This window comes from Podarcis liolepis (assembly GCF_965112155.1).
Source record: "Podarcis liolepis genome assembly, chromosome: 8".
Taxonomy (NCBI): Eukaryota; Metazoa; Chordata; class Lepidosauria; order Squamata; family Lacertidae; genus Podarcis; species Podarcis liolepis.
The window spans coordinates 56,982,185-57,000,369 of NC_139560.1; the positions used below are offsets into that span (position 1 = coordinate 56,982,185).

The window sequence follows — 18,185 nt, forward strand, 5'->3', positions numbered from 1 at the left end:
TAGTCTTTATTTAGATTTCTGAAACTTATTTGTGGTGCTGTATTGGTGAATACCTAATGGTTTTTTGTTCCTTTGAAATATATTGCAGAATACTTGCTTTCTAGACTCTGGGCATACAGATTTCTTCCTTGCAGGATGTTGTTTTACTAGAACCCTGAGGTCCACCAACCAGTCAGGTGCAAAATAGCTGGAGTGGAGATGGATGACAACATATTCCTAGAATTAAGGAATGGGTGCCTCTGAGCACATGTTTGCCCAGGAATTTGTTTTCATTCCCAGAACTGAGCACATAGTCCTGTCACACACAAATGTAGTCTTGGTTTTCTCCCTTTACACATCATCTCGGCAGCTGGACTGTGATGAGGGGCAGGGAGCCTTTTTGTTCAGAATTTTGCTAAACTACTAATAGATACTGATCTACATTCTTTGCACTCCTAAACCTACCTACCGTGTATTGCTTTGCAAAGTTCTATCATATAGAAGTTAGATTTGCAGGGTTGTACTTCAGAGAAATAACTTACTGCTGTTCTTGAAAGTTAAGCCCCACTTGTGTGTAACGGCAGTTTCCAAATGAGATAACAGAAAAAGCTCGAGAAAGTTGCTTGGCTGGAATAGTTCTGCCATTTCCCCACAAAAAATAAGATAAACTCAACACAAGAAGGAAACTAATTTTGGAACACCTACTGCTGTTTTCTGTGGGAATTCCGGCATCAGCTGCTTAAACATTATGGAATGTTAAGGAACATTTCAATTGCTTGTTTTTTAAAAAGTATATATACAGTCATACCTCTTGTTACGTTCGGTTCAGGTTACGTCGTTTCAGGTTGTGTCCCGTGGCGACCCGAAAGTACCGGAGAGGGTTACTTCCGGGTTTCGCCGCTCGCGCATGTGCAGACGCGCAAAATGATTTCATGTGCAGAAGCGGCGAATCACGATGTGCACAAATGTGTGTTGCGTTCCTTTCAGGCTGCGAACGGGGCTCCAGAACAGATCCTGCTCGCAACCAGAGGTACCACTGTACAATGTATAGGATCGGTCAGGCTGTGTGCTGGTGCAGATATGGAGCTGAGAGGAGTAGGTAGTAGTTATGTGAGGAGTGAATATTTTTTGAGTGTGCATCTGTGTGAATGTGCATATATGTGAATACATGGGGAAGTATTTGAGACTGTGAAGGGCAAATGGCAAGAGAAGATATATTACACACAGAAAAAGAAGGTATTGCACATGTCAAAACCATATCCACAAATCTGTCTTGTCTCTACATGTATACATAGCAATATATTACAGTTTGACAACAGAGTTCTCTTGAATAACAGAGTGTACTGTAAAACATTTCAGATAGTGATATTTCCCTTGGGCTGTGGTTGTGAAGAATCCAAATGGAAGAAAAGTTGCTCGCTTTACGAGAGACTTTGCAGTTTAAACTAGTTAACATCGTTCTTGAGTGCCCTCTGCTGTCTGAATTGGGCTATGCCTGTTTGTATCATTAACAACATTACTTATAAATGGCCCTACGGTTTTATGACGTGATAAGATTTTACATTTTAATACAGAAAACAAAATAATTTGCAAGAAATTTAAGAAATGGCTGCTGCTGCTGTGAAGTTGGATCTTGACATTTTGTTACTCTTGCAAAATATTTTAAAACATTTGTTTGTGAAACTATCTGGCAGTCAGAATTGTGAAGATACATATTTCACATAATTGCTGCCAATAGATCTTTGCATGCCTTCAGTGTATTTTAATATATGCCATCCAAAGTAATGGTGCCATACTAAAACCATGTGTTTGTACTTCCCCCAAAAAACTGTTCTTTAGAGTTCCTTACAAACCAAATATCTCATATTATTTAAATGTTAGTACTATGCAACTTAGACTTAGTTCAAGATGGACAAATACTACTGCAGTGTCCATTTGGTAATTAAACTGAACTATAATTGTTGATTAGAGATGTTTTAAAATGTTTCCTAGAAGATGATCATTTGAACAATTTTCTTAAATTTCAGTTTTCAGTGCCAAAGTTGTTATTAGTTGTCGTTTTTCACATTCAGGTTCTTCTGCATTTTTAGCTTCTTGAAATCAAGTACGAAATTATTAAAATTTTACCTTCCATGAGCAGTCAATTGTTATCCTGTACAAATATTAGAAGACTTGCAACAGCTTTTTACTTCTTTGGGAAGCATTCCCATGCTCAGTTATTGCTTTCCCTTGCGATTAAATAATTGTGAAGCCTTGGGCAAAATACAGACAATGACAAATAGATTCCCCCCCCCCCATGGAATTCTTATTTTAGGTCTTTTCCTTTGCTTTTGAATTTACTCATCAAAAGACAGGCAGAGCTTTTGGACTGTACATGAGGTGTTGTGCGTAAATTTACATATTGTTTTGTATCAACCAAGCATGAAGTGAGAAGAGTTAAATAGAAGAGATGCACAAAGAAGTAATTGTCATTCATTTTGTTAATTAGCATTAAAATCTTAATGTTAGTTTTTGCAGATTTTACTACCCGATCAGTAGAAGACTTTGTTTTGTATGAGAACTGTCAGATTAATCAATAAACTTTGTCAGTTGATCTGACAGGAATCAGAGTTTTTGACTTCAAAATTGTAATAATTTGAAGATGCACAAATTAAAACTGGCAATCAAAAAAGAGAAATATTTTTCATGCAATTAGGTTATTGTAAAACATATTTGCAGATCACTTACAGTTTTTCTGTTGCACTGTACTATACATTATGCAAATATTATTAAAACTTATTATTCTATAGATACTTTTTCTCTAATTGAACACCAGACTTGTATAATCTATAATATTTAAAACTGAAAATGAGATCAAATGGAAACTAGAAAACCAGTGTCTAACCATTTGTCTGTTCAACTGCATTGTATGTTGGCTTCTGTTGAGTATTAACTTTGAAAAGTAAAGCATTCATAAGCATCATTTATGCTTAATTCAGTTTTAATAATCAAACTATCCTTGGATGTTACAATGCAAATATGGTTGAGAGTCGCTCCATGTTATTAATCAGAATCTCAAATGAGAGTAGGCGGATTACTCCTTTAGTTCTTGTATTAGGGTGGAATGGCACTAACATTCTTTGGATCTCCTGCTGACCTTTTAAGTACTTAGTGAATAAGGCTGCCTAGCTTCTCTCCTCAAAGCACTCGGGACACTGTAGTAGTGTTGGATTTTGAGAATCATATTGTAATTAAAAATGGTTGCCTGTCAAAAAGTATTACATTGCAAAAGTTGCATTTGTTAAAGCTATCCATTTAAAAAATGACTTATGATAGATTTTATCTTACTTTTAAACAGTTATTAGGAATATTAATAAAATGTTCTTTATAATGCTGTTTTATTGCAGTATACTTTCATTTTAAATGCTTTGCATGTTCCTCTTTATTGCGCACAAAAACAAGTAATTATTTTATTTTGAGCTGTTTTTCAGTGACATATCACAATAGCACTACATTTCAGAGATTAGAACCCTTAGTCATTCAGTGATTTGAAAATTAAACAAATAAGACAACTGATATTTTCTTGTTTAAGCAGGACAATGCCATACTTACCCTTTATTGTTGGTATAAACCATTATTTGGCTGAGAACGATTAGCTATTTAAAACTTGCTACATAAATTAAAGAGAAGCTAAATGGATATGTGATTGTTGCCATTAGTAGCATTTTAGATTATACAGGCAATTATTGCGTTCATTATCCCGGAACAGCCCCTTTGCAAAACTATTGTGGTTGTCTTCAACATTATGTACAAATTTTCCCTGGGAGATTAAAATTTCTAGTGGCATATACGACTTTGTCATCACAGTTGTTTGAAACAAAACAAAACATTTTGATAAGGAAAATTGTTCTATAGGCATTGAAAATTGTAAAAACTATTAAGAATACTCAGAATAAAATTTAAATCTATTTACGAATAAAGTCTTTTATGTTGTTTATGGTAATTTTAAATAGGATAACAGGTTTTTAGTCATAAAGAGATGAATTCCTTCTCTTTAGAAAAACAACACAAGACATGGAGATAAACAGCTTACAAGTTTTACATTTATTTCCCCCTTTTAACATGTATTAGAGCACAGGGTTTTTTGTGTGTACATAAAAATGATAAGGTAACGTGATAGACATATGACCATGGGAGAAAAGTTACCATGCATAGCCAATCACTTTAGCCGAAAAGACAAATTTGCTGGAGCAGTTGAAAAAGTGTTTACCTCTCAAACTTTTTGCAGTTTGTTTTAAAAGTTGTTTAAGCCTATTGAATAGACCCTAAGCTAGCATCCAAATCTGTCTTCATCAATTAGGAAAGTTTTTATCCTTTTGGTTATCTACATATGTGTATCCAGTGGGCTATGTATAATGTTTGGGCCCATAAATGCCATTTCTCAAAGGAAACTTTGTATTCATTTCTGTCAGGTTTTGTCTTGGCTTTTACAGTCTTTCAGTGCTATGATGCAGCAAGAAAAGTGTGAGGTACTGGTTATGCATATTGCAAGACAGTGATTCTTTATTTTATTACAAAAAAAGACCAACTCTAGAAGGCCAGATTAAATCATTCCTTTCACTTTTTAATGGGATTTGGATGAATAGAGTAAAATATGCACTTTGCATTCATTGATAGCATCTTTAGGTTGAGGTAATTGAGTCTTTTTTCCCTGACTGAATGAATAATGACTTCATCTGATCCTCAGCGAGGCCTGAAACTTAGACTGCCTTTGTCAATGCAAAAAGATCTGGGCTTTGAAACATGCTCTACTTCCCTGGCTTAATTTTTCTTCATTTTAATCCAGAAACCTATTTTTCTCAATAATTCAAGCATAAACTATGTAGTAGTTGAAGCAGCGGAAATTGCAAGATATTTGTCCTCGTTGTGCTGCTTTTTAAATGCAGCTGATAAATCAGCCACTGTGGTCTTCAGCTGCCTAGTTCTCAAGGGAAGGAACAGCCCAGAGACAAGCAAGAATGTTGGAATTTTCCAAAAGTATTTTAAATATAATTCTTAAACAAATTGTTTTTCCTCTTGAAGTATTGTACCGTATTTGTCTCTCTGACGGGAGCTAAAGAGTTTTCTTATCAGGAATATTTTCCTCAGAGTTAATTAGCCAGCTGTCGCCATAGTGTCATCTAGAAGAGCCAATCAAAGTATTACACTGGTCTGAAGGGCTCCTTGTACCAATATGAGCCTTTGATTTTGAAATGGAGGTATTTGAAATATAAATGGTAAAAGACTGTGGAGCAATTTTTAATTATTGTAGCTTTTTTCTTTTCATTTTTATCTTCGAATTCAGTAAGGTTTAAATTCAAATGCTTTGTAAAGCAAAGATTTAAACTAATACCGGTGTGTAGGGGGAAATTTTACCTTCATTTGGTGCTCATTTTCTTTTGAGTTCTATGGCCTTGGCCATATCTGAAAACAACATCAAAAAACAACTTTTTTGCCTTTTAGATTTACATCTGTCACACTTTGATGCATGCCTTTGGGATAAATAGGGGTAGCTGAAGCAAAGGCTGAGAGCTTCAGTGTGACAGTGAGTAGGGAACTATCTCCTATGATAGTTTCAGACTGCTTTCAGGTGAACAACAGCCATAAAAGAGGAGGCCTGCCCAGTTACAAATAAAATCCAGAAACTGAGAGCCTTCCATGCTGTCTAGGTTCACCTTAGTTCTCATGTTCTGAGTAAATGTTTGTTTAAGAGATTTCTTACCTGTACTTCACCATAAGGTCCTAGGGCTGGTTGCTTGCAACCATATAATTATACAACATAACAATCTAATAAAACAGTTTTAAAACAACAATGCAGCAATGCCCAAAATATATGGGTAGAAACTGCTTTATCAGAAGGCTAAAACCATAGTTGTGTAATTGTGAAAATTAAAAAATGCAACTAAAACACAGAATTCAATTTCCTATGATTTTTTCATCGTTCATTTAAAAAATATTAAAATGCTAATAGGACTAAACATAGGGTTGCCATACGTCCAGAATTTCCCAGACATAACCTGAATACTGCAGTTGGAAGCAGTTGCCTGGCAAAATGTCTGGGAAAATCAGGATGTATGGCAACCATGTCGGCAGTGTTGTTTTTGCCAATTTTCCTTAAAAATAGTTCAAAAATGTCATTTTGTGTTAGCCAAAATGTTTGAAAGTGTACAAGCAAAGTTTGAAATCTCAGAAGAATTAGTGTTGAGGGAGATGGAATAAGATATCCAGTATTCAGGAACAATGCTTCAGCGCTCTGCATTTTTCTCTGTCTCCCCCCTCCTAGTACCAGAATAGCAAAATCTATGTATTAAATTATGTAAGGAGCACCTCATGCAAATATGCATAATTAGAATAAATAAAGGCAATTTGGTCTTTCTGATTACAAAATTTGAATTAGTTGGCACAAAATGTTATCTTCATAATATCATGCAGTACATACAGCACTACCTAAAAGCAGTTGGTTTTCTTCATGAGTTGCAAATTGAAAGACTTGTCACATGGTTGGCACTTTTTCATGGTTTACAGAAGTCTTCCCTGACCTGGTACTCTCCAGATTCTTCATCCACCACCATCATGCTAGTTGATGGCCAAACCAGCTCTAGATGCCATGTGTTCTTTCCCTAGTATACTTCCATAAAAATGAACATTTGCAGGGAAGGTGCCTTCACACATATGGTTCTGCGCGCCAAGGTTTCCTCAGGATCTGGGATCCTAACTGTCCAAGTTCTAGTTGTAGGTGGAACCTCCATGCATACAATGATGCACAAATGATCCATCCTTACAGATATTTGTGCTGTGCACACAGACGTTAGGAGAAGTGCATGTGACGTTGCAGGCAGGGGCCATCCAGCATGGTCCCAATCCTTGCACCTTCGGTGACATATTCAGGACCAAACAATGCCCAAAGAGGGCTATGGTTACACAGAATTTACCGTGGGGAGTGTAACATCTATGCCACTCTTGGGAAAACTTTTGGGAAGTACCCTCAGAAGTGATAGGGTATAGGCTTCAAAGCTTGAAAATAGTGTTGACTGAGTAATTGTTCTGAAACCGACTTTTCTCACCTTCACAGTCGCTCACATCGAGATTGGCTCAGAAATCTCAGATTGCAAAAGGACTTGTTTTTTTCTATTTTTTATACTGTATATAAGTATAACATTGTAGAAGTATTTGTACAGCCTAATAATTTCTGAATTTATGTTGCTTCCTTTAGGTTGGCCTGCTGGATCTTGAACTGAATCAACTGACCAAAGCACTGTTCTTGGCTTTAGTTGCACTTTCCATTGTTATGGTAACCTTGCAAGGATTTGTGGGACCATGGTACCGCAACCTTTTTCGATTTCTTCTTCTTTTTTCCTACATAATCCCTATCAGGTATGTATAAGAACAAGAGAGAAATACAGATATCTAATTTCACTAAATGTAGCTTTAAAAAAACTAAAAAACTGTACCTTCGGTTCTCATTGTGTAGGAAATTGATTTTATCAGGAAGCTGTAGTAGAAGGTACCAGCAAATCTGCAGATACTGAAGAGATCACTGTACCAAAAAACCATTCTGTTGTACTTGTTTGTATAATGTTAAATCTAGCTGAAATATTCCATGTAATAATCATATTACTTGCATTAATGCTTTTTAAAGGGTGTAATATTTGTATATCAGAAAATACATTGTGTATTTTAAAGGCTTGCTTGATTTTATTCAGGCATTCATAATTTATCCCATTCTTTTAGTTAAAGCATTGTGCATGAAAACATTTTTACCCTGCTATTTAGATATCTTTAGTGTTAGGTTATTGGCCCCCTCTATATTTTAAAGTTAAATATGTTGTGGGTTATGCTGGAGATCACAAGCAAATAACATGTCTTCTGAATAGTTCAATTTATTAACTATTTAGTTATTCAAAACAAAGGAATGAACAGACATTACTGTGATCTTGTAATTTGCAAAACCAGCTTTCATTTAAAACATTTTACCTTGGTGGAATATTTCTCAGTAGAAAAAATCACTCTGGACTACTCAAAGGTAACTTATGCTACTGGTTGATATTATTCCTTTTAGCTCTAATTGTAGACCTGGTGTGACAGAAGTGACCAGCACATTTAAAAAAATCAACACAGATTCTTCTGTATATAACAAAGCTGCAGGTAGCCAAACTGGACAGTGATCTAAGTGATGAGTCATTTTCCTCTGTCCACAGGAGTTGCAGAAACCTAGAATAAAACAGGTTTAAGACATGCATGGACCATGATCTGATTAGAATTCTTCTGCCTTTGTAGCTGTTTGACAAAAGTGTTAGCAGACTCCTTGGCTTCCTAGGGTCAATTCTTTAGCCAGATATTCCTCGCTGACGCCAACCCCACTTTCTTACTCTTACACTATCTGATGAAAAAATTGGTCCAAGAGCTAAGTGTACCCTGAAGGGCACAAATAACTGAATGCATATAAAAGTAATCTAAAGAGGGTCTAATTTGGATGAATGAGCATATTGGATTATTACCCAATACCTGTTTTCCATGCCATAGTTTAGCACTGGAACTTATAAAGAAAATGCCTTTGAAATAGTGTGTCTTTCAGCGTGTATCTTTCCCTTAAACTGCTTAATAACTAGGCTTCACACAAGTGGGATTAAAAATCAGGAGCAACAAAGTAGTAGTTGTGATTTACACAAAGCTTTAACTTCCACCAGATCTCATTTTAGAAGTTCATTACTTTTAAAGTTCCAAGACTTTTTCTGGTGTGACCGGTGAAGATGGGAGGAGCAGCAGTGCTGCAAACTGGATGACTAAAGGCAGTAGCTACTCTTCAGATGTGTAACTTTGGATCTAGTTATTCCTACTCAGAATATACCCACTGAAATTAATGACCATAGGTCTATTAATTTCATTGGGTCTACTCTGAGTAGATCTTAGTAGGAAACTGCTGATTCACAGGAACAAGCATGGCTTGGTTTTAGGGCTGCCTTTTTTTTAAGAAACCCAAACATATGTTTTCTTCAATAACTACTGTTCTGGAATAGGAATTTCATTTGTAAAAATAATTCACACTGGACCTATTTATGGAAAGTAAGGCATGTTATGAAATAAGGTCTGGAACCATAATGATGGCTAGAGCTTTATTTTTGTCTTAGTAAAACTTGTATTAGTAAATTGGCTTGCTACTTTTTGCTACCTTTTGTTAATCATTACAAATAAATCTGTGTATTTTTATGCCTGTAATTTTGTGTGTCTAGAGATGTAGGAAGCTCTATGCTAATAATTTTAATACATCAATTCTTGGTCTGACTTCCTGTCCCTTAAAAAAAAAAGTTTTATAAGCTTTAGGAGTATCCAGATAAAGAAAACAAGTTTTTGTTTGTTAAACTATCAAGTGTCTCTCTAAAGTTAAATCACATATTCTGTTACCACAAATTCAGAAATGGAGGCCATATACACGAGCAGTATTTGAAATTCTTGATTTGGCACTTAAGGGATGTAGAAGAACCACAATTCACAGATCAAGAGCAGACTGCCAGACCGTGGGTATCCTCCCTGCTCTACCTGAGTCTGGCATTATGCATTTGAAATGATGGGTTTTCAGTGACAATTTTCATTTTAACTCAGCTGACAATGCTCTGACCACACTTTTCAGACTGTAATTATGTTGCACAGTTTCCTTTAGATTACATCTTACTAGGTAACATAGTATTGGCATTACTTTTGAGTTGCCAGTTTCTGCATCATGAAAATGTGTTGCAACAAGGCTTTGTCTCCATTAGAATCTAGAAAATGCTGCTTTGGGAAGATATTTAAGACTTCCCAAAGATTTAATAGTTATTGCAATGCTGTTGTGATGCTTAACCACATGATCATAATAATCAGGCGAAGTTGGCAATTGCAGGTATGTAATCAAGCATCTATGAGTGTTTCATGCACCATACATCAAGTTTGGGGCATCAGTAAGCAGAATGAAATAAAGCAAACAAAGTTGGAAAGAAATAGTTTTATTTGCTTCCCTTTTAGTTCTTTTGCTGCTACAGGTCAAATATTTCTATCACAGCTCCCCTAAGGAATTTTATTTGGCTAAAGGCAGCTGGAAGTTATTGTGCATGACACTACAAAACTATTCTAAGTAAATCATCGGGTGAAAGGATACTATTAGCCCATCAGGAGATCAGCAGTCTGCAAAGCTGGCAAGGTAGTGACTAACAGAATAACAGAACATTATCTCAGGGCCTTTCCAGATGACTTTTTTAGCACAGTAATTGCACAGTTAGTTGTTGCGCGGAATCCTGACACTCTTTCTCAATGTTGCGCTTTTACGGTGATATTTGCCCAGTGCTCAGAGTGTGATATTTTGTGGCTGGGGAAATGCTGTTTCCCCCATGCATGTTCTCTTCAATTGTATGTGCTCTGTAGAATCCCATTGCATAAATAGAGAGAAGTGGCGGGGGATTTCAGTGCAAATGGTTAGAGTACACACAATCCTGCAGCTTGTTTCTGATATCAGAAAACTTGCTTCCTTCTACATCTAAGCAGTGCCAATACAGAACCAAGAATTCCAAACCTGCCCATATATATTGTGCCTAATTGACCCAATTTCAATTATTAGCTGTTGCCAGAACTATCATTAGGGACAAATTACATAACGCTTCCACCCACTCCCTGATCTATATTTTTAAGGGATCTGGTTTATATTTATGTTGGTTCTTTAGAACGAGGTGCTCCCCTGTTCTTTTAAGGAAAATGCCATCAAGATTGCCCACTCAGGAATGGGTCGCCATTTAGTGAACCCTTATTTATGTTGGTCTTTAAAAGCTGTGTACTCAAAGTTTCCAGTGTGTAAACACACATTCACTCTGTTTTTTGTTTGTTTGTTTTTAAAGCAAGCAGTGAACATTAACACAGCTTGATGCCATGATAATGCTAGCACCAAGAGGAAAAAATGTTTTTATAGACCACAAAGGGTCCCTAATGGGCACGAGTGTTGGATATCTATAAAAGCTTCTCTCATTTTATCTAAGGCTTACTGTAGGGAAGATTGGTGAGAGACGGAAATATGCATTCAGTTTTAGATATATCCCAAAGGGTGCATGGGCCTTATATAATGTTGGGTATAAAGTTGCCCTTTTTCTGTACAGTATATGCATCTGGCATGTTATCTTCCAATCATTCTCATCTTTTCAGCAATGAACATTCATTGCTATTCTTCTACTACTTGTCATTCATGTCAGTAGGCAAAACTTGACAGGAAGTGCTTTGGGTTTTTAATGCCTTCCCTCAGTCACTCTTCCTACCCTTTTCATCCCTGAGGAGAGCATTCCACAAGTGGGGAGCCACCACAGAAAAGGCCGGTTCTCATATTGCCACCCTCCAGAACTCATGTGGAGCTGGCACACAAACAAGGGCCTCAAATGATGATTGCAGGGTCTGAGTCAGTTCATATGGGAAGAGCCTGTCCTTGAGGTATTGTGGTCCTGAGCTATTTAAGGCTTTATATGTCTAAGCCAACACTGTGAATTGGGCCTGGAAATTAACTGATAGCCAGTGCAGTCAGGCCAGAATTGGTGTTATTTGCTCAAACCATCTTATCCTAGTGAGGAACCTGGGTGCTGAATTCTGTTTAATGTCTTAACTTGTATATTAAGATACTTTTATAGCTGTTTAGAGTAGGTAGTGTCTTGATAACATAAATGTTTTAAGTTTTTTGTATCAATCCAGTATATTTTCTTTTAATTGTTGAATGATTCTGTGTACATAGCGGCAGCCTTTGGCTATGTGCAATAAAACTGACTGACTGACTGACTGACTGACTGGGTGCTGAATTCTGCACTAACTGAAGTTTCTGAACTGTCTTCAGAGACGGCCCCACCTATAACAAGTTGGAGTAATCTAACCTAGAAGTTACCAGACAACAGTAATTTGTCTATATGCTATACCTGTCCATTTTAATATATATGTTCTGCTTCTATTTAATTTAATAAACACTAGGTTCAAAGGAGAGCATTGCTTTAAGAAGATACTTGTTAATAACTTACATTTGCTACAGTATCATGCAAGGAAAAGGCTATTTAATATGATGCCATCAGCGTGCACAGTGTTTTGCAAATCTAAAGCACCAATGTAAAATTCAGTGCAAAGGAAAGAACAGCACGAGGTGTGAATACAAATGCAAGAGTTAGAAGGGAAGAATATATGGTTTCCAATTATACAGTCTTAGGTATAGTTATAGTAGATAAGGGTTTGTGACAAAAGCGTCATAGAAAACAGAGGTTTTTAGACAGTATTTGAAGGAAGTAAGGTGGTTGCATGCAAATGTTTTAAGACACAATACCAGGCAAGAAAAGTTAGAGTTCTTTCAGGGAGCAGGAAACCTTCAGCAGGCTGAAGTTTGTAGTACTGGATGAATGAAACCACAAGAAGGGACATGAGAGGATATAAGAGAGAGTGGTAAGGACCACAAGGCAATGGAAGACATTGAAGGGTAAGGAGTTTGTGGTGGATCCACATGTACACACAAAGCCAAGGTAGGTTTTTAAGGAGAGATGTGTGGGCAGAGTGACAAGAGGCTAATTGTTTTGGTGAACTGCGCACTTGCAGCATTTTGATTGTGTATGCAAACATGCTAAAACCTGAAAATGTGTTTATTGTGAGATAGATGGATAGATAGATATATGCGCTCAGGATTTTCATCTGCCACAATGCCTTTATGAACCAGGACCATACTACAGCTTAACCAGAAATTATATCAGTGCAGTGGTCTAAGATTAAAATGTCAAGCACAAACACTAAATTGAATAATCTACTGATAAAAGGAAAGATTAGATGTGCCTAAATCCTGATTTCTGTGAGAGTCAGGAGGAAAATTTTCCTGGGTTGCATCCACAGTTAATTGAGTGATTAAAGCATAACTAGCTCTTCAAACTATTTTAATACAATTTGAACACTCTTGCCTCTTGATATAAAGCTCCAGCTCATAGGACCATCAATTGCTTATTTAGATAAACTCCGCTATTGGTTTAACGTTTTGTTTACTATCATAAAGAGTGAAGTTGTTAAACACAAGAGGGACATATGTGTATTTTTCAGTTTACGTGTGAACCTAGATATGGGCAAAGCAGCCTATGGATGGATGATTATGAAAGATGACAATATACCTGGAACAGTTGTTCGAACAAGCACCATACCTGAAGAACTAGGTCGTCTGGTGTATCTACTGACTGATAAAACAGGTACAACTTTTAATTGTATTCTGTGAATGAATGTTATTTATAGAATTAGTGCTGTTGACATATTTCCTGACTTGGGTGCCCCAGTCTAAACGTTGTAAGATCGGTTACCTTGATAGAACAACTGTTACTTTAAGTTAAGCTAATGTTTTAACTATGTGTTTATGACCAAAGTCCAATAAAAGAGAAAAACGTCCCTTGCCTCTCTGTGGATACAGAAGGGTAATATGTAGAAAAAGGAGATACAATTTTTATGCTAGAAATGCTCACAATAATTATTTGTTTGCCCTATGAGATAGATTTACTGTTCCATTTTACAGGGGGTGACTGAAAATGAAAATGACTTGCCCAGAATTTCAAACAAAATCTCCCATGTTGTTGGTCGTTTCTGTTTTGTATTTAAACTGATATGAATAAAAGGGGGGGACACTCATCCCTTGGAGTGCCCATGGTTTAAGTCCTTTGCAAATATGTACTCCAGCATTTCCACAGTAGTTTAAAAGATACTTGGCTTGTACAATAATGTGTACTGTTTCACCATTAAAATGTGGGTGTTCAACTTAAAACAAATTATTGTGATTTTTAAAAAAAAGACTACCCAGGTTAATGATATTTTGATGGGGTTGTCCCACTTAACCCCATCCCAAAACTGGGGTTCCCTGTATCGAAAATGAGAAGAGAATAATGAAAATAGCTTGCAAAACACGGTAGCTCTAGCTTCTCTTGAAATGATTAAGTATTATTTGTAGAGTCTAAGGAGCATTACATTACTAACATAATTGCAAGGTAGTCCTTTGTATGATTGTAAATTGGGTTTGTGCTTCATCAATAAGCTTTTTGACAAGAAGCGTCCATCACAGTGGCTCTCTCATTTGCCACAGCAGAATAGAAAATGAAGTATCCCAATAATTGCATTATAGTTTCCTTATTGTGGGACAAGAAAGCAATGTGGTATAATTAGGTTTGATTGGAGTGCATGTTTCCGGTAAGATCTGAAATTAATGATGTTGCTATAGTGACACATCTGCGGCCACCAGTGCGTGAAACATAAAGTAATTCATTCGACAAGAGAAGACATCTGTTAACTGCAAGGATGCAGAGCATATTGACACTGACCAGAAATACTAGACGTTATGTGATAAATGAACAAATGATGCTGAAACAGGAGGACAGATAATTTGTACTTAATCTGCTGGGAGAACTTTAATCTTCTCACTGGTTGCATTTGACAATACCATTGTTTAAAGAACAATGCTGCAGAGAACTCATAAATTTTAAAACTTAACTCAGGGTGCAGCCTATTAAAGCAATACATTAATTCCTTTGTTAGGGAGTTTTTATCTTCATGTAGAACAAAGCCATTACTAAAAACACCCACTAAAACAACAGGTTCTTTAGGACTCACATTTTAATTATAGCATCCATTACCCAAAATGCCAGGCTGTTTGGACTTGAATCACATATAAGTTTGACAGAAAGGCGTCATCCATTACTTGGGGTGGGGGACTCTTTGCAGTGTGTTTTCCAAGGGCAGCTGAGCATGACATTTTAGTCTCTCGAGGGCACAAGAAGTTCCTAACAACAAAAAGAAAGAAAAAGATATTTGGCAATATGTATTGAATGTTTTTGACATCTAGAGTCTGATACTGCAACTTCCCTGCCCTTCCTGACAGCAACCACAGTATTCAATTATAACAAACACAAACCATCTTCCAAGCACAGTTATTTACTAATGCATACGCTCGCATTTGAGTGCTGTAATTAACATTTTAGCGGCTGTGTGGACCAAATGAGATACTTAGCACATGTAATAGTTGAACAGATGCAGAGAGTAATGGAATTCATAATCTTCTGGGGAAGCCCTGTATTAGGGACTAATGTGTTAACAGTGGAGGTTTGTGTTTAAAATTAATCTAGAGTTAACATATGTTAAGCTTTGCATGAAGAAAACCAGGGGTACCACTTTATGAGATTAATGCAGACCACAGGCTTATTATCCTGGGCATCCACAATAAGAGCAAGAATCCATTGGAAATGCTCGTGTCACTTCCACTTCTACATGTTTTGGGAATGCTTTATAATATCCAGTTGTTCCATAACTATTAGAAGCTGGAGATCCTCCATATGTACATATATTCTCTCTGATAAAATTTGTTCTTTATGAGTCCTCCTATGTAACTCACTATTCTTTCATCACAGGAGTGATGAACGGAGACAGCTAGAATAGGAATGCTCTTCCTTTGAGAAAAACACTTCTTAGTAATATCTAGATAAGTCTCTCTTTTGAGTGAAAGGCATAGCAATGTTCTTACAGATATGTTCTTAACAATATAGTTATGCCAGACTGTCATCTACCCTCCCACACCTACTTCGGGGAAGGAAAGAGTGATAGTGAGTAGAGTGAACACACATCTGTGTTTTTTGCATACATGATGCCATAGTGGTACTAATTCAAATGTGAACATTTGAGTTGGAGGACATATACACACATGATGTTTTGCTTTTTGCAGTCACAGGTTTGCTGCAATGAAAGCAGTTGACTAGAAAAGACTTAAGGATAGAACGGATGTCAACTCCGTCACTAGATGTCAGGGACTGTCTGGACACTGAGGAGTGATGGCTGGATACTAATGACTGGGCGTCAGGAGAAGGGGGGTTGGAGACTGACTTGGAAGAAGGGATCACTTGCAGATAGCTGAGATTCAGCTTTTGCAAGAGCTGTAAATGAGCAAGATCTACATACGAAAAGTAGAAAGAGAGGCAGTTGAATACAGGAAAGCTGATAAGTGGATTTCATTGCAACATGTTGTGCACCATCACAGTTAGGTTTAGAGGATTCTACGGTGCCACCAAGCCAACCCCAAGGCCAAATATATATTATTCAGGTTCTCAAGAACCCTCATAGTCTGAAAAGTAGAAAAAAACCTTCTTACTTAGATAGACAGTGATTTGTGCCTTCCTATGAGGTACCCATACTAGATCCAAAAAAATAACAAACACAGATCGTAGGCAGGGAAATGGGGATGAGAGGGGCAATGAAAGGATAATGGCTAAAGCTAGAGAAGCGAGCTCCAGCAGCAGTCAATGGTATTAGAGCATCTTGAAGACGTGAAGCAGCTTTCTGGATATATCCCAAAAAGCTGATCTGTCTGAGGATATGAGTGAAGGGGCTTATCAGTGTGTGGTGACCTGAATTTGTAATGGGGTTTTCACTGGTGTCCAGGAATGAGCAAGGTAATATTAAATAAAATACAGAGGTTATGAGTAGTTGTCAGGGTTCACATCAATTAAATTTCCTGCCACAGAGTTGTAGCAAATTCAAACAGACATCTTAACCAATCATACTGTGTACCCCTGAGCTTGTATTTCCTAGGAAATAACATAAGAGGGTGCTAACTTTTAATTAGAGCGCAGTATGCTTACTGAAGGAAAGCTATCACTTGCAAGGAATAATTAATGGCTGGTTTAGTGGCATTTTCTGCATTAGATATGTCACTGGGTTTGTGTGATTAATTAGGTTTGCACGTACGTATCTCATTATGCATATTGTTAGTAACTTTGGGGGCATTGTTGTCAGCAACACCTGGAGGGCCATAAGTTCCTCACCTTTGATTTAGATCATTAGTAAAGGTTTTTTATACTTATACCGCCTACCATCTTGCTCTCCTGGAAGAACTGCCTTGTTCCTATGGACTGAATAAGGAGCTACATCATTGCTGTTGGTGTAGGGCTGTCAAACATTAAGACCCAAGGGGCTTTTAAAGAGGCTCTGAGTCTCTGCAATGCTTGATCCAAACTGCTGGGCAAAACTGCTGGGGACCTGCTGCTCCTGCTCCTTTGCTTTTTTTAGGGTAAGCAATGGCATCTTGAAAGAAGTTTTAGATGGTAGGGAAGTGGAAACTGGAATTTTTAGAAGCAAGTTATGAAAGAGTTGTGAAGTAAGTGTGGCTGGTGTTGTCTGTGGGCTATTTTTATAAGTTAGCCACTGATCTGTTACTGGTTCATCATTAAAATTGGGAAGTTTGTGTGTGACCCCTGTGCAGGGTTGAGGTTGAGAGATTTTGGTTCTCCAACCTTTTTGATTTTGATGCCTGAGTGCTAGATGTTCTTGAAAATATAACAGCAATTAAGCAACTGTTTACACAATATGAAAGGTTATGTTCTCTTGCAACTCCTAGCAAAGTTGCTTATAATTACCTAAGCAGTATTTGCTTGTTTCATTGTGGCTTTATTAGAATTTTGGTATTAGACCAAACTAGCATCTAGTAATATTTAATCAGAGATCTCTGCATCTGCTTTAAGAAAACTTCCCTGGTATTCTGTTGTGAACTGCATCTGTTGTCACCCATGGAATGATGCCTGCAGGACTTTATCTTTAGAAATTAATTTCTTATTTGCCTGCTTTCTTCTGTGTTTAATGATACACTCATAGACAAAACTCGTTGCTTCATTAAAGAGCATTAAAAAAATCGCTATAACAATCCCACACAAACGTTTTGTTTAAGATACTTTCCTTATGTGTTAAATGAGTGTCTTTTGATCATTTGATGGCTGCTGTGCCCGCTTTGTGTCTTTGAAACCTCTGTTCAAACTAGCAAACCTTACCAATTAAAGGTTCTGTAATTTACCATTTACGATAAGCTATATGAGATTAACATTTTAGTATAACTGCTGTAAACCTAGGGTTCTATCCAATGTGTGCAAGAGGAACAGACTTATGCTTGTGCAATGGGACTTAATCTTCCTTACTCCCCCATTGCAGCATTACTAGCACTCTCAGTCTTCTTCAGGGGATAGGGAAACCCTCCATAGTAGATTCTGGCAATGCACAGGGGGCTGCAGGGAGGAGAGGAGGAAACGAAGCCTTGTTCAAGCGGTAGTTTGCTTGTGCACCATTGGATTCTGTCCCTATTTTCAAAGGTATAAATGAAAATTAAATTGTAATTCTTTGTTCTGCTTCATGGTCTCCATGCAGGCACACAT

At 37.1% G+C, this 18,185-nt stretch overlaps 1 protein-coding gene across 13 annotated transcripts in view; it reads left to right on the plus strand.

Moving 5' to 3' along the window:
* The window catches only part of ATP9B (ATPase phospholipid transporting 9B (putative)), a 114,607-nt gene that overhangs the window by 68,289 nt on the left and 28,133 nt on the right, over positions 1-18,185 (plus strand). For all 13 annotated transcript variants that reach the window (XM_083518580.1, XM_083518575.1, XM_083518579.1 and 10 more), the window contains 2 exons: positions 7,211-7,371; positions 13,063-13,205. In XM_083518580.1, the coding sequence (XP_083374706.1) occupies positions 7,211-7,371; positions 13,063-13,205 (304 nt within the window). The remainder of the gene's footprint in view (positions 1-7,210; positions 7,372-13,062; positions 13,206-18,185) is intronic.